The 23,064-nt window shown below is 33.3% G+C and overlaps 1 protein-coding gene across 4 annotated transcripts in view; it reads left to right on the top strand.

Annotated features, from left to right (window-relative positions):
- Positions 1 to 23,064, top strand: part of KCNT2 (potassium sodium-activated channel subfamily T member 2) — a 390,920-nt gene that overhangs the window by 138,256 nt on the left and 229,600 nt on the right. For all 4 annotated transcript variants that reach the window (XM_008974047.5, XM_003820605.5, XM_003820604.5 and 1 more), the window contains exons 6-8: positions 1,500 to 1,574; positions 2,777 to 2,860; positions 5,165 to 5,259. In XM_008974047.5, the coding sequence (XP_008972295.3) occupies positions 1,500 to 1,574; positions 2,777 to 2,860; positions 5,165 to 5,259 (254 nt within the window). The remainder of the gene's footprint in view (positions 1 to 1,499; positions 1,575 to 2,776; positions 2,861 to 5,164; positions 5,260 to 23,064) is intronic.

Consider the following 23,064-nt stretch of genomic DNA (forward strand, 5'->3'; position numbering starts at 1 on the left):
TTTGAATTTCCTGGAGGCCTCAGTGTGTCAGGCTACAGACTAGGGATCTGACACAGACCTTGGGCTTCTCAGGCCCACCATCTGTTGAAGTCCCATTTCACCTTCAGCTACACAGTCTTATTGAGTGTAAACCATTTTTAAATGACCATAGGTTCCATTCTTTAGGGTTTATATCTGGTTCCCAGAAAATAGGCACTTTTGCCTTAAAATCGGAGGGATTGTGTCCTGTTATTATCCAGTCATCCTTTTTTTTTTTATCTCTTCAGTTTAAAAAGTTTTGGGCAGTAGCCAAATGCAGTCTCCATGTTGGAGCCAAGTTAAGTGGTTTGGTTCCCTAGAGCCCTTTTCACTTAACTTGAGGTGATGAGATGCACCACAGCGCCTGTAACATCTCTATAAGGAGGCATTTTCACTGCTTCCCTTTCTTCTAACTTCCCACTCCTTTACTGTTTTTATGTAGCCTGGATGAGGGTGATAAACTATGCTCACAAAACCTATTACTTAATTTGTTAGTATATAGAGACAATAGCTGCTCTACAACTTTCCTTTGGGATGTGCAAGTATATTCCATCAGTGCAGTTTTTAAACCTTTGGGGCCTTAAGGAAAATTAAGAAAGAGTCCCAATTTTATAGTCAGTGTTATAATGGATAATTGGAGATTACAATATAGCAGATTTCAAATTGCCTTTCTAATACATAGATCTCTTCATAGAGGAATAAACTGCTTTAGGAAAGTCTGTGCTCATTATCGTCAGACACCAATCAAGAAAGTTTCAGTGGTGACCTCTTAATGTTAGGGTCAGCTTCATGGACATGTATTCTGTGCATAATATCAGGGTCAGCACAGGGTTCCACAACCAGAAGGTCCTCGTGATTAGTTGAATGTTCTACTGTTACCTTCTTGAAATTGTTAATGTCTTATTAGGAGGCCTCATATTTTTCATTTTGCACTGGGTCCTGCAAATTATGTACTCAGTCCTGTTTAATATGTTTGTATTATGAGGGTAGGGAGATTAGAGTCTAGATGATTGAAAGAGTCCTTTCTTTAAATTATATTAAAGTGAAAACAATTTTAATACCAATGATTGTTAACAAGGGTACGTTTCACAAACTAATATACTTGATGGTTAGTGAATATCATTATTATAGTAAGTAAAACTTCAAATTGTCACTTTTTAATTGACTGTAGGTTTTGTTAATGTGTTTTATTTTTACTAGTACTTTTCTTCCATGACATATTACTTGATAAAAAATGTTGTGTGCAATATTCCTGGTTTCTACAAACATTTGTTTTACTTCTTAAACTTACAAAATTGAGAGAGCACAATTACCCTAAGAAAAATAATCTCTAAAAGTCATTGCTACATCTCTATATAATATTCAGTATTCTGTTAACGGAAGCATCCTTATTGCTAGAGAAATTCTAAGTGCTGTCTTTTTCCCCCTTTAATAGGAGGCAGTATAATTGACTTTCGTTTTTATTCATTCTTTCTTGTAAGGGAAACATCTGGGAACAGATTTTACGAATACCCTTCATCTTGGAAATAATTAATGCAGTTCCCTTCATTATCTCAGTAAGTCCTAAAAGAACCTTAAAAAAACACTTTTGTAATTAGACTTAAGTAAAATCTTTAAACCTAAATACTGTTAAATAATATGGTAGCTAAGATAAATGGATTTAGACTTTGGTTAGAATCATGATACTAAGCAACAAGATAAAATTGGTTGGATCGTGTTGTGTAACTAAATGGAAACTAATGATTTCATACAATAGCAGAGTAAAATATTTTAAAGAGATATATGCTCTGGGGATGCCATTTGACAAATGTCATTGTTGTTTAAAATTACTAGAAATTACTTATCCACTTATTGTTTATATTGTGGATTTTTTTTTAAAAATAAGCCAATTGGAAACATATTTACAAAAGTTTTTCATACGTTGAAAATATCTATCTGTGGTTTAACCACAAGATTTATTAAGTCTAGTTCTGTTTTTAGTAAGGAGATTGTCAAAAGTCAGACACCCAACATTTCGCTTCTTTTCAAACTGCTCTGTGTTATCAGTTCCATGATGATCCTATTCAACTACAGTCCCATAAATATGTCACTCAGCACTTTCCTTTTGCAAAACTATATTTTAATCGCAATTTAATAAAGTTATAATAATGTCTGTTGGGATTATCCTTTGTAACACTTCATTTGAATTTTATTTGGAGGATTTTGAAAATAAGTAGATATTACTTGGAGCTGTTGCTCTCTTCTGATAATTATTTTAATTTGAGTGATTTATCTAGAGAAGCAACTGGAACTAGATTAAATGACAGGTTAACTAAATATAATTCTAATTGATCATAGCTCCGCAATGTCGCTTAAAGTGGTTTAACATAAAGAGAGTAAGAGGCAATATTATAAAAAAAAGAGAGTATCTTTCCTCTTTGTTCCTAATTAATACCTCAAGTTACAGAGAAAAAGAAGTCAATATCTATGACAAACCATCACACTAAAAGATTTAATGATAGAATTAGCATAGATATCTGCCATCTGGTGAAAGATTATTATTTTCTTTTTGCTTCTGCAATAATTTCCCTAAGAAAGATTTAGACAATGAATGAAAGAACATATCAATTCCTTACATTTTATTAAGAGTGAGTTTACATTATTTGTCATATTTTAAATTATTACACTTTCTTTAACAGCTTTTTTTCCATTTCTTTTTAGTATACTGGGTATGATTTATTGCTTTGAGATAAAAGTCTAGTTTTGTTTTGTTTTCCAGATATTCTGGCCTTCCTTAAGGAATCTATTTGTCCCGGTCTTTCTGAACTGTTGGCTTGCCAAACATGCCTTGGAAAATATGATTGTAAGTATAGAATTAAAGTGCAAATATGAAAATATTTTTAAACCATTTCTTATTTTCAATGTTTAGATTAAACAGAGAGAGAGAATTTGGGATCTAGTCTTGAACTTTCTAATTCTGCATTCTCCCATAACGTTTAACTCATACTATTGGAATTAATTAAGCTGTAATTAAATTTCCAAATGTTTCATTTTTAAACATCTTTTAAATTAATTTAGGTCATAGTAAATTGTTTCATTTAAATGTTTTTTAATGAGTCATTTTGATAAAATACTGTTAAATAGTTAAAGTGATGCATAGTGTAAATTTGAAAGTTAACAGACCTTAAATGACCAGTCTGCTGTATCTTACTCAGAATGTAAACTTGTAAAATGTCCATATTGCCAAGTTACTACCTTTGTAGGGTCCTATGACTGGTAAAGAAAAATGGTTCAGAATTTCTCAATGTCACTAAAAACCTTATTGGTTTTTGGACTGGTTCAACCACTTAGCCAATCTTCAGAGTACAAATATCCTTCCCTCCCAAGGCAGTTTGTTGATGCATAATGGGACTCCTGGCTTTTGAGGGCTCAAGTAAGTGATTTAGTCAAACTGCTCTTAATTGTAGGTAGTCTCATATTCAGTGAACATCTGTGGGGTTTCCTAAGATTCTATGTGGGAGCCAGAAGCCTCTCATTTAGAGTCATCCTTCTGGATTTGCTTGAGCGGGGTTGTGAGTGGGATATTAGGAGAAAAGGAAGCAAGAGGTAGAATAAAAGATGGAGAACTCAGAGCTGTGCCCCAGTTGCATTATGCCCAAGGCTGACCCTGCTTGGTGGCATGGTTTATAACTATGACCCAAACATTTTTACCACAGGCTTTAGTACTTCAAAGCTAGCTGTAAGGCATTTCCATTGAGTCATTCATACCACAAATGTTAATACATGTTCACTATATACTGAACAATGTGATGGGCAAATGATCTAACTTCTCTGCTATTATCTTCATCTGCAAAGAAAAGCACCTACAAGTTTGCTATGATAATCAAATGAAATTATATATACATACATATATACAAAATGTACACAGATACATATGCATAATATGTATGTATAGTATTTTATTTGGCACAACAAAGTAAGGGCTCAATATTATTAATTTTACTGCATTGAAAATTATACTTGTTTGGAGGCAAAGTTATTTTCCATTTAAATGGGTTTTAAAATGACATTATGACTAAAGTTTTGGCCAAAAGGAATATTTGGATAACGTTTTAGTATTCACAACTAGATGAATGTTTCTAAACATTTATATCGAGTAACCACTGGAGTCTTATGAAAATACATTGCCAAAGGGTGGGAGAGTGTGGCCTGTGAAATGACTTGCAGAAACATTGGGCTGTCTTAATTGCCCTGATGAAATACTGTTTGACTAAACATAGATTGCCTAAATTGCTAATGAATAAAAATACACCAGAAAAAAATAAACTTATTTGTTAATTTCTGTGTTATTAGTTGTTGGAAAAAAATAACTCAAACAAGACAGGATACATTAAACAAATATTGACAGTAACAAAGCCTGTTTTGCAATATTAATTTATGATTCATTTTCCATTTCATTTCCATATCTCTTTTTGCCAGATGCTAAACTTGTATTTGCTTTTCTGTTCATTAATACCTCTGCCATTAGAGACTAAAGGGTGAGAGATGAAATCCAAATCAGTCAACTTAGTTATTTGTCTTCATAACAGTTCTGGTTAAATGAGTGGTGGACAAAATGAGTGGTAGACAAATAATGGCTCATTGCCATAATATCTTTAAGAAATTAAACTTAGAAAAAAATTGTTTATTGGCTATTTTATTTTTTTTTCTTTTCAAAATAAACTGTCTGGGCTAATTGATGTTAATTTTCCTGATAATGAGCTTTGTTTGTAATTTCACTCATCTATTCCCTCTTCCTTAATTAAACATACTATTTTCTGATCTTTTGAAATTAGGATTTTCCATAAAAGTTCATGCTTAACATGTAGGGGTTTGGGGGAGTAAGTGCAACACCTGTTCAGATGTCTGTAATGCAAGTAAACTGAAATTTAGTGCTTTGGTAGTCTTCCTACACCAATATCTTTGAACTATGCAAGCTTTAGTAAGTTACAATCAGATCTAGGCAAAAATGGAAATATGCTTATATTTCCATTTGAAATACATGTATTTACATATGTATGTATGTGTACAGGAGAGTTGACATGAAATGTATGCTAATAAATGTAATGAAACTCATGAATATTTAGTATTTATCAAAATTTACAACTTTTTTTCTGTATTATTTTAGAATGATCTACACAGAGCCATTCAGCGTACACAGTCTGCAATGTTTAATCAAGTTTTGATTTTAATATCTACATTACTATGCCTTATCTTCACCTGGTAAGATTGTACATATCAGAATTTGTGTTATGTTTCATTTAATTATAATTTCTAAAGGAAACCATATTATAAATAACTTTCATTAATAGTTGTCAATAAATAAATAAACAAATATTCACCAAAAAATGTAACAGATCGCCTACAAAAGAAAAAGTAACACTCTTTCTTCAGTCTTAAAAAATAATAAAGCACATACATCATTTGCTATTGATATATACGGCAACTCTGACATTTTACCAACTGCTGTAAACAGCCAAACTATGAGAATTTATATTGCATCCCATAGTTGTCAAACAAGAATTTTTCCTTCAAACTACTGTTACAGAAGTGCCCTCATCTTTCTACATTCTTCAAAGCAGAAACACTGTTGAGAAAACTGTCCTTACCAATCATTGCTTCTGCCTCTGCCTTCTGTGCATGATTCTTAGTGTGCAGTCAGGCAGAAAGCCAGGGCAGATTTATGGACAGTGCAAGGCAAGACCTGGCACTTCATTATAAAAACATATAAAATATGCTTTATTATAAAAACAGTAATTTCCCTTTCTGGAAGGTCACACTTTGACAATTATAGAGTAATCCAACATGAAATATGACACCGGACATATGGATTCATTCAGATCCTTAATGAGAGAAAAAATGTGAACATCAAAAACTGAGGTAGAATAATATGTTTTTGTTGCAGGAATCTTAGATATGTGTAATTGTGCTGTGACCTGGGTCTGACCCTATTGAGAAAGAGAAAAAGCTAATTAGGAAGTATAAAAAAGGAAAAATGCACACATACACTAGTACAACTGAGCTAGGTATAAATATGGCTATACATGTATGCATGTAAGTATAGATACATAGGTATGACAAGTTTTTGTATCAATAGTATGTGGTTAGTAACTCTATGAAATGGTTTTCAAATATGTTTTATTGCATACTTTTATCATTTAAAAACAGTAGACCTATTTTAGCATACTTAATGCTTTTAAATATAAAATAACCTCTAAGATCGATATAGCCATCTTATCGCCTAGTGTCTTTTTACCTTTCGCAAACTGTCTTTATGATTCACCTAGTAATTATCTAACTGCATTAATATGAAACATTCATTGCAATTATTTCCCTTCTAAAGTCACTAAAAATTCTGGATTTCAATGTAATAACATTATTTGGGCAACTTAGGAGTGTTTTCTCATCTAACTTAAGGGAAAGTACTTAAAATTTTTAAAAAAATTATGTATGTATGGCATGCATATGATAATTTTTCAATTGTTGGAAAATTACAAATACTAAAATTAATGATTACTAAATATAATGTGGGAGTCTCTTAAAGTAAATTTAGACAAAGGATAATTGAGATGTTAGTGTGAGAAAAAGGACACGTTATTTTTACATGATGACATTTAGCAGTACTTTTGTTCTGGAGGCATCTTCATCACAATAAATCTTCATCCGTAGTTGGCTTTCTATGCACTCCTACTTTCTGCCTAGTACTTCTATTTTTTGGGTAGTATAGGTGGCACCTAGACAAATTTCACCATTTTCTTATGCGAAAGGATGCAGCATTGCTAGAGAAAGGGTTATTCATTATTTATGTGAAATTTCCACTATATAATGTATTCATTATTGAAATTATTTCTATTTCATTGTTTTATTTGGTATAATAGTTATTGTTTTGTTGTTTTGTGTGTGTCTTGTGTGTGTGTGTTTTAGTTTTAAATAACCGAGTAGTGGTTTTGAGATGTTATCTAATATTACAACTGTCACCAGTAGTGGATATGTCTCTTAATGTGCAATAATTACATAACATTAAGTTTAACTACATACAATTTTATTGTTTAATCACATGTATCATAATATATTCTTAAATTATGATAACTCAAATGGATAAACAGGTTTGATTTCTTTGTGTATTCTTCTCTGCATTACAAGCAAACTGTCTTCATAACTTATGATCATCATCATAAAATCGAATAAGTTTCATTCAAGTTCAACATCAAAGGTCTAATTACCAAGAAGCATATAAACAATGTTATATATTAGTTATATCTTAGTCATAGTATGTCATGCAGGCTGTTTTAACAAAGTGTTACACCATACACAATGTAAAATAGAAATATCCACAAAAATACAGCAACTTAAACAAATAGAAATGTCTAGGTAGTCTGTCTAAGACTGTTTCCCCAGCTTGATACTGCTGGGGAATAATTTTCCTTATATCTTGTTCCTTCCATTTTTCAAAACATGGTTTCTGTCTATGGTTCAAGATGGCTGCCCTGTTCTTGTAAGTACGTCCTAAGTCCAGCCTGTAGTTAGAAAAATAAGACACAACTTGTACTTTAGGCTAGAATTTGGTTATATATCCACACATGGCTGAAAGGGGGCCTGCAAAAACGTTGTCTAGCTGGGTAGTAGTATATCCAGCTGAATATCGTACTATCACACAAAAAAGAAAAAACAACTGGAGACTGGAATAAAAAGAAGTCTCTTGGTACTAAGTGATAAAAGTCCACATGTACATTACTTGTTTAAAACTTAGGGTTATCCTAGTTTAGAGCCCTTGAACAACTTTTTTACACATCATTAAATGAGGATATTAATCACTCTATAAGGTTATTTTGAAGTGAGGATTAAATTAGATATAAAGTGTTAAGCAAATAGCATGGCAAATAATGTGAACACCTCAAAAGTTTTAGTTTTTTTTTCCATTTCAAATGCCTTCTTTATAAAAGATTATTAAATTCTCATGTGAGTCCACAAAAACTAAATTACTTAAAAATATCTAAACATAGTATCCTTGTAATAAAACTATAAGAGGGAACCACTGTGCCTAAAATATATTAACAGGAAATATAAGAAAACATCTTTCACCACTGTATTCAAGTTTTCAGTATTTCATACCTATTTCTAATACTTGAGTCTCTCATTATCTCCACCAAGTTAAAGATAATGGTAGCATCGCTCTCTTGGTACATTTAATGCTTTCAATGACACACAGCATTGCGACATGCCCATGGCTCCAGTTTTACTTCATTCAGAGTACTTTTAAAATTTGATCTTAGTGTAACATGACAGATAAAAACCAGGGGCATGGTAAATAGGGGAATAATTTTAGGCCACAGAGAGGGAAGTAACTGTTCTGTAAAGATAAAAGTGAGACTTTTATCTTTTTTGGACTTATTTTTTGGACTATTGAGAAATATTTCTCATATGAATAGATTCCATCATTTATTTTACCACTTTCTGAATATTGAACCATAGGACATGTCAGAAATTAACATTACTAAATCAGAACTTTTAATATGTACATTGTAATTTGAGCCTGAAAGATTTGGATAAATTGGCTATATTGTTCAGGAATCTTACAGTCTTAAAATTACCTGTTTTAGAAAGCTGTTACATGGTTTTTAAAAAAAATTTTCCCTTCACCATTACAAAGAACTATCAATATGCATCTGTCTGCAAGAGACACATGTTTAGTGCCAAACTGAAATAAAAATTAAGCTGCTGTGCTGACCCACTCTCTATGGGAAATGTGCTCAGAATTGTTTTTTCGGTCATTGTAATGGAATTGGACTAATCTGTCCACATATTGGCAGTGTACCCCTCTTCATCAATAATACACACTTACAAGACAGCTGGGAATTGTGATTCATTCTGCATCTCTAAAACAAAGCAGAGTAAACTGGAACATCCGGGAATTAAATGCATGACTTTAGCTTAATTATCAACATATTCTAACCAATAATAAGCACTATCATTTATAATGAATTTGGTGTTTCTAATTTTACAGATAGATTTATTTTGCAACTACTTTACTTCAAACTTTAATATTTTTAAATTTACATGTGTTTATATATTTTCATATTATTTCATGGGTTTCTAACATAAGAAACTATATTATGTTAACTGATTTCCTGTTTTAGTTCAATGTTATAATTTCCTGTTTTAGTTCAATGTCATAATAATAATTGAATCAATTCACCTTCTCAGTCTTATTTCAAGACAAAATAAACTCATTTATTGTTTAAAAATATGATCATGTTAAACATGATTAACATGCTTAATTCAAAAGTACTTGGAATGTTCCTATGCATCGATTAAAACCTATTTAAACACTGGATGCTTAAGTTCTTGAACTCTATTTACTGGTTAAAGTCTAAAGGCAAATAGCTACTTGGGAAGTGGACAGTGAGAAGATAAGTACTGTAGTTTGGATGAAGAATTACAACATGGTCTAATGGTGTTAATCACCACTGTCATCATATTTGGTTCCTAGTTTTTTGTTTTTTTTCACATTAGTTTTTCTTACATTGTAAATGAATTACTGAAAGTGCTTTTGTCTGAAGATCTGGCAATTGACTAACAACTTTCTTCCTTATTCTTCCTGCTATGGTTTAAATTTTCATAATGGCTATGTATAATTTTTGAAAACAAAATTAGACGAAATCACAAAAAGTGAGAAATGTAAAAGGAGGCAATAAGATTTAATACAAAATGCAAAATATAATTATATGTAATATTCAATATAATCTGCATAATTAATTTGATCCTTATTCAAATGAGTCTCATATTAAGTTCTACTTCCCCACTTTCTCCTACTCATCATTCAAGTCTCAACTTTTTGATTATAGCTTCTCTATGACACTTTCTTGTAGTCTGTCTAAATTATGGGATATGGTCAAGGTTTATGCTTCTTCAACATTCTAAAACCTGTGAAATATATAATGATTCTTTAATTATCAGTGTTTCTTCTAGACTTTTATAATTCATGAGCGCAAAGACTCAATTTGCCTTTCTTACCATTTTATGCCCAGCATCTCTTATGGTAGTTGGATAATACTAGATGTTTAACTAATATTTGCAATTGATAGAAAATAGCATTCTGGAATAACAATACCCTTATCAAGTGGAGATACTTAAATATATTATAAGTTAAGCATTTCAAACCATGTATTTTAAGAACACTATTTTAAAACTCTTATTTTCAGTTAAGTTTTGTGTGAGGTCATAAGAAGGACTTTTACAGTTATAAGCCAGAGTGTAAATCTGTGAAAATGGCTTCTGGCAAAAAGATATGACTGAGTAGTAAAACTTTTGCAACTTTTTAATTTAAAAAAATACCCTTGGATATAATTTTTATAAATTACACGCACATACCTTATAGAAATGAGAAACCAAATTTTGGCCAATTTTGTCTCCATATAACCCCCAAATTTATGCCTTGAACATTTTCCCTTTTTTGCTTTTTTTTAGAATTTGTGAGAGCAGAACAATGTAATAAAATTACTGAAACTGTTAGAAAGAAAATGGGCTTGCTGCCCGATGCACAGAGAAGACAATAACTATGGCACTGGCTTTTGAGAAAAGAAGGCTTTATTGAAAAATTGGCCATCAAAGAGAGAGGTTCAAATCAGTTTCCCTGATTTGGGGCCTGAAGCAAGTTTTAAGGGGTTAGAGGGCAAGATAAAGGATTTAGGAATGTTTACTTGACAGAGTTTGATTAGAGGACTTCAAATGTGGTCATTTACAGTAAGCTACGTTGAGGCAAAGTTTAGCCCTGCATCTTCCAAGTGAAGGAATCCCTCACTTTTGAAAGTTTTCAGCATTCAGATTCTAATTTTGTCCCAGTCTTTTGGTTCAGGATGTTGTTAGAGGTCAAAGCTTTTTCTAGGGCACATGCCCTGACTATGACTTACAGTTTTTGGCTCTGTTATACCTAAATGATAACTTGACATTTTGTCAACAGAGCAGGCCCAGTTTGAGCTAGTGCCATGGTTACAGAACTAGCAACTGCATGGAGCATACAAACAAACTGGTTAAATACTCAGAGCATTATCATAAATGCCATCCTGTTTTTCTCTTCCCATTATTGTTTAGGATGTTTAACTTTTTTTTTCTATTTCTTTCTTTGATTTTTTTTCTTGAAATTTCTATTTTACTTTTGTCTGATCTGAATCCTGATCCTCTCCTGAAAATCTGTTAATTTTCCATTATTGTGAAATAAAGAAAATCCATGTTTGTACATTAGGGCACAGGGTAGGGCATGGTCACCTTTTATAAATTATTAAATGGCAAAGTATATTGACCCCAAATTTATGGCTAATGACATGATTTACTAATGTTTTTTGCATAGACACAAAGACAGTGCTCAAGAGAGTGAGACATTTCTTTTGACAATAGAAAGACTGGTTTTATCATTACCTCAAAAAAAAAAATCCCCTAGAAAATGTAGAATCCCAGCATCTCAAATGATCGTATGTTTCATGGGACTCTTAGATATTAGGTATACAATCTACGGGAAATGAAAATGATTATTTGGGACAATTTAATTGGTATTCACTCAATAAATACCAAAGTGCAAGTTGAGGGCTGATTTGAATGCTAATGTTTGAATTACAGGAATGGATGAAAGTGTTAGATGATTTCAGCACAGAATGCCATTGCTAATTAAGTTTTTCCAGTAACTGTGCACAGCAATGAGATTCATAGGGAGTATATGGGATATTAAGCATTATTTATTCCTGCCATGTGACTTTTTTTCTCTGATAATATTTTGTTGTACAAATTGACATTTACCAGGTGGTAGAAAAGTTTGCAGTCTCAATATTTCCTTTCATTCAAATTAATGTTTTCCTTATAAAACATGCCAAAGCTTGAAAAATTTGTACTGCCAAATGTAGAGTTAACATTTTAAAAGAAGCGCATTTTAAGAAGCACAGAATAAATAATTTGCAGTTAATGTGCCTTTGTAATGATATACAGGGCCTCTTTAAGTAAGTAGATTAATTATGACTTTTAGGTATTTTGAGAGGGTAACATAAGAGTTTGTATTCAACTTCCTAATTAAATTTTGTTTTAGAATTACGTAACAACAAAATTATTTTGTATGGGTTTGTGTCAAAGATAACACTTAAGAATGTTTTGTAAAGAAGCAAACTCCACAGTAGATTTTTTTTTTTTTAATTATACTTTAAGTTTTAGGGTACATGTGCACATTGTGCAGGTTAGTTACATATGTATACATGTGCCATGCTGGTGCGCTGCACCCACTAACTCGTCATCTAGCATTAGGTATATCTCCCAATGCTATCCCTCCCCCCTACCCCCACCCCACCACAGTCCCCAGAGTGTGATATTCCCCTTCCTGTGTCCATGTGATCTCATTGTTCAATTCCCACCTATGAGTGAGAATATGCGGTGTTTGGTTTTTTGTTCTTGCGATAGTTTACTGAGAATGATGATTTCCAATTAACTCAAATCCAACATTCTTCATGAGATTATCTTGAAATATTTTTTAAAATAAAATGCATTTTTCTAAAAGAAATAATTAATATTGAAGTCTTACAAATCATAATTTATTTAAATTCTTTTATATTTGAAATATATTCTTACGTAATATAATTTTTGTTTTATATTATTTTGTTTTTTAATATTGCTTTTTAATTAAGCAGTCACCCATTTAGGAATGAGAATATTATACACCTATATATTTATTTTGTATATATTAACAAAATTATATATGACATTGTAGCAGGTAGGTTTGACCCAGTTGCAGGTTGGGGCTGAGATGAAATGTAAAATTGTATGTCTCATTCTGGATGTTTTTAGTCTTGTGCGTTATCTGCACTGGGAGCTTTGCCTTTAATAACTCAAACGTTCCTCTTCCCAGAGCCTTATCTTCTAATTCTGGTTTTTATCACTGCAAAGAGCTCAAATCTATCATTGTTGTGAATGGTGCATTTTGAGGCCATGACTTAACCGGTGGGGGCTCTCTCACCTGTACTCTCAAGCAGCAATTGAGTGCAATCTCTTCTAGGTCAGGGCAGGCTGTTCACTAAGTTAACTGTTGACTCCTTCTTATGGAAGATAGGTAAGAAGCCTTGACTAAAAATAGATAGCTTAACGATCAATAATAAATGGCCTCCATTCTAGTTTAGTTTGTGCTGAACCCTTTCCATTTACCAAGTGCGTGCTATCTAGGTTGTTCTTAATACATTTACCTTATTTTCTTTCACCTCTTATTAACTTCCTTAATTACTCTCTTAATGATAGTTGTTGTCACACCAGAGTGACTTCAGGGAGTTGCTTTTTTTTTTTTTGGTAAGCTTTAAGATGTGCTTGCCATTTGGAATAATGGTAAGCATAACAAAACTCTGGAACCACGCAATCCAGGGCTCATATTATGCCTTTTTCATTAATCAATTCAGTAAGTATAACTTCATGTCATTTAACTGCTCTAAGTTCAGTTTACTATCCATAATATGTAGATAATAATATTGTATAGAATTGTTGTGAAAAGACTGAGTTAGTATATAAAAAGTAAGTACTAGAGAAAACAATTCATTATATGAACCAATAAATTATTATTATTATTATTTAATTTTTAGTGTGAGAACAGTGTTTTTTTGTGGGTAAGAGGGCTATGCTTGCCTGAAAATGGACTCCACTGTTATTTTCTAAATTGTCTACTCCTTTTAAATCAGTTTTATCTTCAGACAGCCTTGAGAAAGTACATAATAATGTGTGTTGAATAAATATGGAATACAAAGTTTGGGTGTAAAAAATTATTTTGTTTGGAAAATAGCTCACTTTTTGATTGGGATCTCAGTTGAGAATTAAATTGTTTTGACTGGAAAATACAAAGAATTCCTCTCAGGAAACTTGTATTAAGACCAACCGTTGTACCTTTATGCATTAACATCCACATTCATACACTAATATGTATTCTTTGGTTTAACTATATCATGCCTACTGTCTCGAGGGCTTATAGGTAACTTTTCTAGAATATATTTCTGATATGCCTGTGTCATTTATTGATGTCTATTAAATGCTTGGTGTAGGTCAGATTATAATTATGCTTACAGAGATGAACTTGGTTAGTACCTGATCTTAAGAATCTTTTGATGTTTTGGGAAAATCATGTATAACACTAGTGGTATGAACAAAGTCAAAATGGACTGCAGATAATGCACAGTTTAATTGCATCTATTACTTTATTCCCCTATTAACAAATAACCAGAAGACCCAATGGGGCATAAATAAGATCTTAAAACTTAGGAATTGTTAAGGGCACTTTGACACCTAAAAATGAGAAAACAAAATCTGGAAGCAGTCAAGAAAGGTACATTTTGTTAATCAAAGAAAGAAGACATATATAGAAGTAAAATATAATGGTAGCACAAAGGACAGAATGGAGCAAATAGAATTGTATTGTTTTAATTTTTATACTATACATAACATGTTAAATTCTGGAAGCAATCATTACAAATGCAATAAAACAAAATAAAACAAAAGGATTTTGTCAGTAAATCAATAATGGAGACAAAATGGATCTTTAAACATACTTAAAAAAAAAGGAGTGCCCTACTTAAAGTGTAGTAGAAAAAAACATGAAAACTTGGCAAAGTGCAAGAAAGACTCCCGGAGGAAGTCTGCTTAAGACATCCTTTTCCTCCTCCACTTCCAATATCAGCTTCTACCTGTTCATGCCTCCTGAGGCAGGCAAGAAAAGTGCCAAGAAGGAAGCAGTTGGGATATTTTTTGCCATTGGGGAAACTGGAGAGCCTGAGACTAGAATAAAGTCACTAGAGTGAGGACTGAATGAATCGGAACCAGATAATTGTTTAAACTTGGAGATCCAGTGCAGGTGGACATCGGCTGGAGTGAATTTTACCAATCTGCCTGGCCTCCAAAGAGTTAAGGATGAACTAAAGAGCTTGGCTGAGGCCTCTCCATCTACTGAAAGTGGGAAATTTGAGAACAGGGTCAGAAAGGTTTCTTGCTGGTGCCTCAGCCAGGGTTTCACAGCCAGTGTACTGCTGGCCCCCAGGAGCAAAGATGCCTCTGCTTTCCTGAGAATTGCCACCACTTGCTCAACAAGCAGATAAAAGAAAATAATCATCTAAGAGGGCCAATAATAAAAGAAGGGAAAAACAAATAATAATCTAGATAGGTCTCTAATTAAATAGACTTGCTCATGGAAATAGAACACACTATGGAATGGACTTTGAGGATATATGTGGAATAACTAATCAATACTATAGATGTTCATAAGAGAGAAAAACAAAAGATAGAAGAAAGATAATAAACAAATAGTAGGAAAAGAAGGTATGCTGTTTTGAGGAAAGATGTGAGTCTAGAGATTAAAATATTAGAAAAAACCACCATCTCAGCATATAGTGCTAAAATTATTTCACTCCAAAGACAAAGAAAAACTTGTTCAAGCTTCCGGTAGGAAAACAAAAGATTAATGACCAATTGACTTATAAATTATGTACTGCCTATTTACAAAAGGTAGGCAGCTTGGCCTTCAAAGATGTCCATGTTCTAATCTCTGTAACTTGTGAATATGTTACATGAGATGGTAAAAGGGACTTCAAAGATGTAATTAGGGGAGATTATCCTGGGTTATCCAGGTGACCTAGTCTGAAATCATATGAGCTCTTACAAGAAGAAAACTGTGGGGCTGGTGTCAAATAAATGCACTATAAGGAGAGATGAGACAGAAGGGAAAGAGAGATGAAGTATGGGAAGGACCAGCCATTTCCAGCTTTGAAGCTGAAGAAGACCACATGCCAGGGAATGCAAGAGTCCACTAGAAGGTGAAATTGACTCCTGGTCAAGATCCAGGGAGGAAACAGTACTTTAGTCCAACAATCACATAGAACTGAACTGCATACAACATGAGTGGACTTGGAAGCAGATTCTCCCCTAGAGCTTCTAGTAGTGAGCCTGGGCTGGTCAACACCTTGATTTCTGCCTTGGGAAACTCATAGAGAAGAAACCGGCTGAGCCTACCTAGACTTCTGGACTCTAGAATTGTGAGAAAATGAATTTGTGTTATTTAAATGCTATTTGTGGTAAATGTTTTAAATGCTGTTTGTGGTAATTTTTTTTTCCTGCAGCAATCAACAACTAGTACAGTTTTCATGGAAAATAATTCAACCCAGCAATTCCATTACTGGGTATATACTCAAGAGAAAATAAATCATTCTACAAAATGGGCAGAGATGGGTGCCCATCTGTGGTAGATTGGATAAAGAAAATATGGTACAGATACACCATGAAATACTACACAATCATGTCTTTTGCAGCAACACAGATGCAGCTGAAGGCCATCATCCTAAGTGAATTAATGCAGGAACAGAAAACCAAATACTGCATATTCTCACTTATAAGTGAGAGGTAAACACTGGATACATAAAGATGACAACAATAAGCACTGGGGACAGCTAGAGGAGAAAGAGGGGAAGGAGGGCAAGGGCTGAAAAACTACCTATTAGATACTATGCTCACTATCTGGATTATGGGATCATTTGTACCCCAAACCTTAGCATCATGCACTATATCTATGTCATAAATCTGCACATGTACCCTCAGTACCTAAAATAATAGTTTAAATTATATAAAAAATAAAATTAATGCATTTGCAACAATCGTTGTATCTGCTATACTGGAAATTCCAAGATGGTTGAAAAATATGTATAGACATCAGAGAGAAAAGCCTGAAATCAAGAATCCTATACCCACTTCTCTAGGTGTAAGAAAATTATTTCAGGAAATATAAGGATTAAAAGAGTACACATTCCATCTGAGAAAAATACACAGGGAAGAATAATAAAAAAAATGGAAAGATGACAAAATATGCAATTGGCTGTGAATTATGCAATGCATTCATTTAATCAATATTTATTGAGAAACTAAATCCATTTCAGAACTTCTAGAGGGCTAAAGATAGAGAAATGAGCAAGTAGAGAAAGATAATGCTTTCAGATAGCTTATATTACATTTGGGGGTGGGCACAGATGGGAGATGAATAATAAATGTTTATCTTTTCTATGTTGAGTACCGATAAAAACTATAGGGAAAGATAGGGAGGTAAATTTCGGATAGTTTGGTGAAAGAAGGCTCTAAGGAGTAACATTTGTGGTGACACGTGAATTATCCCCCCATTGGATGTGGCATGATCTAAGATATGACTATAGAGGTTGAGTGACCAAGAAGTGGAGGAAGGAAAGATTAATGTGAAAACATTAAAACAACAATCTGAAAAGTCAGACTGTTTCAGTCAGTATCCAGTCAAGAAAACAAAAATTACTGTCTATTGGAAGGGGGAATTGGTGGCAACATTATAGAAGTACTCAAGGAACAAAAATAAGAATATGAGAATTTTCCACTTCTGAACTGGAGGAATTAAAGTAAAATGATGAAGTTGTCAGTATCATGGCGCTGCCTTACAAGAATTTACAAGCCACACAATCACTGACTTTGGAGATCCAAGGAGTCAAAAAGCATCCCTCAATGTTGCTGCGACCACCTGAGCCAAAGTCCTCAAGTGCCGTAGTGTTGAGGCTATGGAAAATCCACTACTGTGATTGGAGTCAGATCCTAAGAATATCATTCTACTGCAGTCTCTGGTGTGCCTTCTGCTGACACACTCCACAAAAGCCAGGCTTCCACACACACCAGCTATTGGTGCTGTTACTTAAAAGGCCAAAAGAAGATAAAACAACAAAAACAATAACACAAACTGAAAAAGAAAAATAAACCAAAAACAGAACAAAACAAAAATGACAGGCAAAAACAGCTTCTCATTTACTGTGATCATTAGTTTTATGTTAGCCTCACTGGGCGACAGGGTTCCCAGATAGTTGTTGAAACATTCTGAGTGTTTCTGTTAGGGTGGGTTTGATGAGACTAACATTTTAATTAGTAGAGTAAGGCAGACTGCCCTCCATAATGTGGGTGGACCTCATCAGTTGAAGGTATAAATATAATTTTAAAAACCCACCCTCCCCAGACCCTCCACTAACTGACTTCAGACTTCAACACTGGCTTTCCCTGGGTCTCTCACACCATCAGCCTTCATAGTTTAGTGAGTCCATTCCTTATAATACATCTATTTATATAACATATTGGTTCTATTTCTATGGAGAATCCAGACTAACACTCTTCCTTCTGTATTCCAGTCTGCCAATAGTGCCTCTGTGCTGACAGAATCTAACCTGAAGTCAAATGACAAGACAGACAGGAAATTTCAGTTTGCAGACATAGTTTCCAAAACATAGCTGAGCCGTAAAAAGCTGATATGGAGCTGAGTGCATATACAAGATTGCCTGTACACAGGTTGTTGAGGGAGTCATCTACATGAATGGAGACTGAGACCATATAGGAGAGTTAGTGAAATAGGGAGCTCAGTGAGCTATAGAATAGGGATAATGATCTGGGTTATAATCTGTAATTTTAGACTTTGATGGTGACTAAAGAAAATGAGAGGCATATGGCAATAATCATCAATATATTTCATATAAAGGTGGGTTATTAGTTCTCAGAGTTTCTTTGGATTCATTCAAAGGCAGCTTATAGCAATGAAGTGGTAATGTGATAGTAGCTGGGATTAGTGATATTACTGGAAACATGAAAAGCTTTACGTGCCTTTTAAAAACCTTGCAGATAGAAGGCATGACTTTAGTCGTGCACTTGTACAACTCAAGGTCATACAAGCATCTTTATAGAAAGCAAGGGAAGTTATAGAGGGATCTCTTAAGTCTGTGTGAATTTAAACTTAAGAGGATATTGTTTTATCAGATAATACAAATACTGTGTGGGAATACTTGTCTATTACCCAATTCTAATAACTGTCTTGAAAAAAAGAACTAAATTATCTGAGCAAACCTAGGAGAGGGGAGAAGGAAAGCTAGGAAAAGTGTAATAGCATTCCAAAATTTTATTTGGGAATATTTATAATGTATGGTACAGAAAGGACCATATCTCTTTGGTCAGTCTCCCCAAAAGAGGGGAAAAATGAGTAACAACAAAGTAAAAGAAAAAACGGTAAACACAAAAGATATTTAAATAACAAATACAGATTAGTTCCTTCATTCCCCTAAACATGAAGGAACTAAATTTTTCTATTGAAGAAAAGAGAGTGTCTTATTGAGTAAAAAAATTAATGCTCCTTATAAGAAGTATATTAATGTTCCTTATAAGAAGTATATTTTAGTATATTTAAGGTGGTAAGGAAACTTTGCAAAGGGATAACAAAAAAGTGCAAATGAAAAGAAAGAGGACTGGCCTGGCACGGTGGCTCATGCCTGTAATCCTAGCACTTTGGGAGGTCAAGGCAAGCAGAACTTAGGAATTTGAGACCAGCCTGGGTAACTTGGTAAAACTCCATCCTACTAAAATACAAAAAAAAAAAAAAAAAAAAAAAAAAAAAATGTGTTGGGTGTGGTAGCGCACGTCTGTAGTTCCAGCTACTCGGGAGGCTGGGGCATAAGAATTGCCTGAACCTGGGATTCACAGGTTGCAGTGAGCCGAGATCGTGTCTGTACTCCAGCCTGGGCAACAGAGTGAGATGGAGTCTCAAAAAAAAAGAAAAAGGAAAAAAAAAAAAAAAAAGAAAGAGGGATTAAGAGGGATATAGCACTAACAATACGAATATTTATTAATTCAGTAAGCGTAATTTTGAATTTCTTTTAGGTTGCTAGAGCTGGAGCAGTAATTAAAATGATCAAAATCTTTTTTAACTTAGGGATAATGACAATAATCATTAGCTGACATTATATAATGTCAGCTAATAAAAAAATGAGAAAATAAATCTGTGGCGAGGATGGAGGCAGATGGGCTCCTTTTTTAGGTAGGGTGTTCAGGGAATTGCTCTCTACAGAAGTAGAATTTGAATAGGGAAATAAATGAAGTATTCAAATAAACCATGCATATGTCTAGTTAAAGTGTGCTAGGCAGAGGAGGAGTCAGTGCAGAGCTCTGGGACAGAAGCTTTATTTACTTATTTGAAGAACGTACTCAGATAGACGTTTTAATAAAAATGCTGTGGATGCTATATGGAGAACAGGTTGTGGGGAGACAAGAGCAGTAGCAGAAATACTGGCTGGGAGGTTACTGTGGGACTCCAGGAAAGAGGTTATGAAATCTTGACCTAGAATGGTAGCAAGGAAGTAGGCAGTGATTGGATTTGCAATCTGCTTTAAAGACAGAAGTGACACACTTTTGATTACAAACTAGATATAAGGTGTGAGGACAAAAAAAAAGAATAACTTTGAGGTTTGTAATCTGGAAAACTGTGAATGATGGTGCCACATACATACAAGGATAAGAAAATCTGGAAAGGAATCTGGAAAGGAATGGAAATAAGGAGTTCATTATATTCTACATAACTTTTAGAAATCCAAGGGGAGATGTTAAATAGCCATTTAACTATAGGATCCTGGAGTTCAGTAGAGGGATTAGGATTAGTGTGTAAATTTGGTAATCATCAACATATGAATGATCACTAAAATCACAGGATTAGAAGAGAGTACCTAGGCAATGACAAAGTGGAATCTCTGATTAAAAGTAAAACAAAACAAAAACCTTTACTGGGCAGTGGGAGGCATTACATAGGGATGAAAGACACAATGTGTTAGTAGATAGGGTCTTCACCTATGGTATCTAAAACACTTGGCCATTAAATATACAAAGCAAAAATGAGTGAAAATGCAATGAGAATTTGATAAAAATATAATTGTAGCAGAAGATTTTTATAAAGAACCATATTACTAAAATGGATTTGAGAATATTTTTTATTTTCCACTTCTTCAAACACAGCCTTTTCTATACCATCCTACCCAGATGGTTGTCTATTTTAAACCATAGTCAACGTCAGAGCTTTTATAGTACATTTTTATTATTATAAAAGCATTTTCCTACCCTCAAGCAACCAAACTTATGCTGAATTCATACATCTTTTTAAAACATCATAAAGTCAATTTTTCTTTTAAAATTCTTCATTTTTTATTCTTTTTTCTTTATTAGTGCCTTTTCTATTACCTAACTCCTGAAATTGTGCAGATATTTTTACATTTCAGCTGAGTATAGAGTCCTTATAATGAAGATTGTGATTCATTGCTTTTCTTCTCATGATTTCCTATTAGTACATTGTCTAAATTATTTCATCATATATGATGAAATAGCCTTTTTCTTGTCCATGATCTTTCCCAGGATATTTTAAAGTATTTTGATTCAGAGTGTGTTGAGATACTTATTTTAGCAATGTCTTCTTTTTCTACATGCATTGCTTAAACTGATGATATCTCCTACCCAGGTTAATATACCAGGGTTACATTATCTTCCACTAACATCTTGCTTTGCAAATATTATATAGAGTATTTCTGATTTTCCCTAATAATCCAGGTTCATTGGGACACTTAATATTCTTTTTATAGAGCCTGTCTGTTAGCCCATTGAATTACATTTATTATAGGTCTTTGTTAGGTCTTTATGTATAAGTTTTGGGTATTTATTTTTAGGTTCCTGGTTTGCTAGCACATTGATTTTAGGATATTCTAAATATCTCATTAGAATTTCATATGAGCTTGTTCCCTCTAGTGTGCCTACTGTGAAGGTGGAAAACCACTTTCAATTCTCTGCTTTATAATTATCTTTAATATTGACAATTGAGAGTACTCGGTCTTCTTTTCTACAAGCCAAATATTCCCCAAATGTTTTAACTGTTCTCCCCAGGATTTTTGTTGGTTTGTTTGTTTGCCTTTCTCTAAATTTTTCCCATTTTATGATTATAAATTCAAATAGGGCCCAGTGCTGAATAACTGCAAAGATCCAGCTCATTTATATAAAAGCATTTTGTAATTTATAAAGTGCTATTCAAACATGAAGTAGTATTTTTATTGCCACAATTTAGGGGAAATATTTTTAGTTTAAAAAAATGATTGTTCTTCTTAGGTTTTATTTTTCACAGAGTCATATTTATATACAGCTATCTAGAGTGTTGTTAGGTAGAAAACAAAACAAAAAAAGTCATTAGATTTGAAGATATCTTGGTGTACCTCTTTCTTTCTGTGTGACTTTAGTTGAATAACAGGCTTCCTGAGCCTCAATGTACTCATTTGTCAAACGGAGAAGGAAGAATATTATATAAACTTCAACAATAGGATTTGAGGCAGCTTTTAAAGTAGACATGAAATTGGATTATTATAACAGAAACAGAAAAAACTATAAGTCAACAGAGTCGGGATTAAGTATAAACATTGTATAAACATTATAAAAAGCTTCCAGGCCACACAGTAGAGGGCAGGTATGCAATTTTACTTAGCTCTCATTAGAGAGAGTAAATACATAGTTAGAGAAAAACAAAACACACGTTTCTCAATGAAATTAATATTTTCCCTCTTGCAGAAGTCAGGAATTTCATTATGTAGGCAAAATAATACAGAAATGTTATATATAATAATACAATATATTTTTTATAAAAATTTTTATAATGTGCAAATAGCATTGGCTCCCTGCCTATTGCCTTAGAGTTTTGCTTGCATTATCTCTTTTAATTCCAGTAATAGCTCTATGACACTGAGATACTTATTATCTCTTGTCTATAGATGAGACAAATAAGGTCAGAGGGAGTTAAGTGAGTTTTTAAGTAAGTTGGACATCAGAAATGAGTCTGGGTTTCTCTGACCATGCTCTGCCTTCTTTTTCATGCATTGAAGCCTTATCAGTAGTTTGAAAGCAATTCTTTTTTCAGGGGATGACATGTTGTGGTGAAAATTATGGTGTTTTCCAAGATTCAACTTTATCCTAGGAGATCCATTAGAAAACATAGAGCAGTGGAAGAATAATTTACACTTTCATTTAACTTTTCCTAATATCATTCTCTTTCCAGACCTTTGGTAAGAGTTAGAGAGAAAGTTTTCAAGGCTCTTCCTGCTCTCGGTGGCCTGACTTCTCTATCTGCCTAGATGCTCATAGAGGTAGACGGATTTCAAGATCATCTAGAAGCTGATAACTGCAGCAGTCCAA

Source organism: Pan paniscus, chromosome 1 (assembly GCF_029289425.2).
Source record: "Pan paniscus chromosome 1, NHGRI_mPanPan1-v2.0_pri, whole genome shotgun sequence".
Classification (NCBI taxonomy): domain Eukaryota; kingdom Metazoa; phylum Chordata; class Mammalia; order Primates; family Hominidae; genus Pan; species Pan paniscus.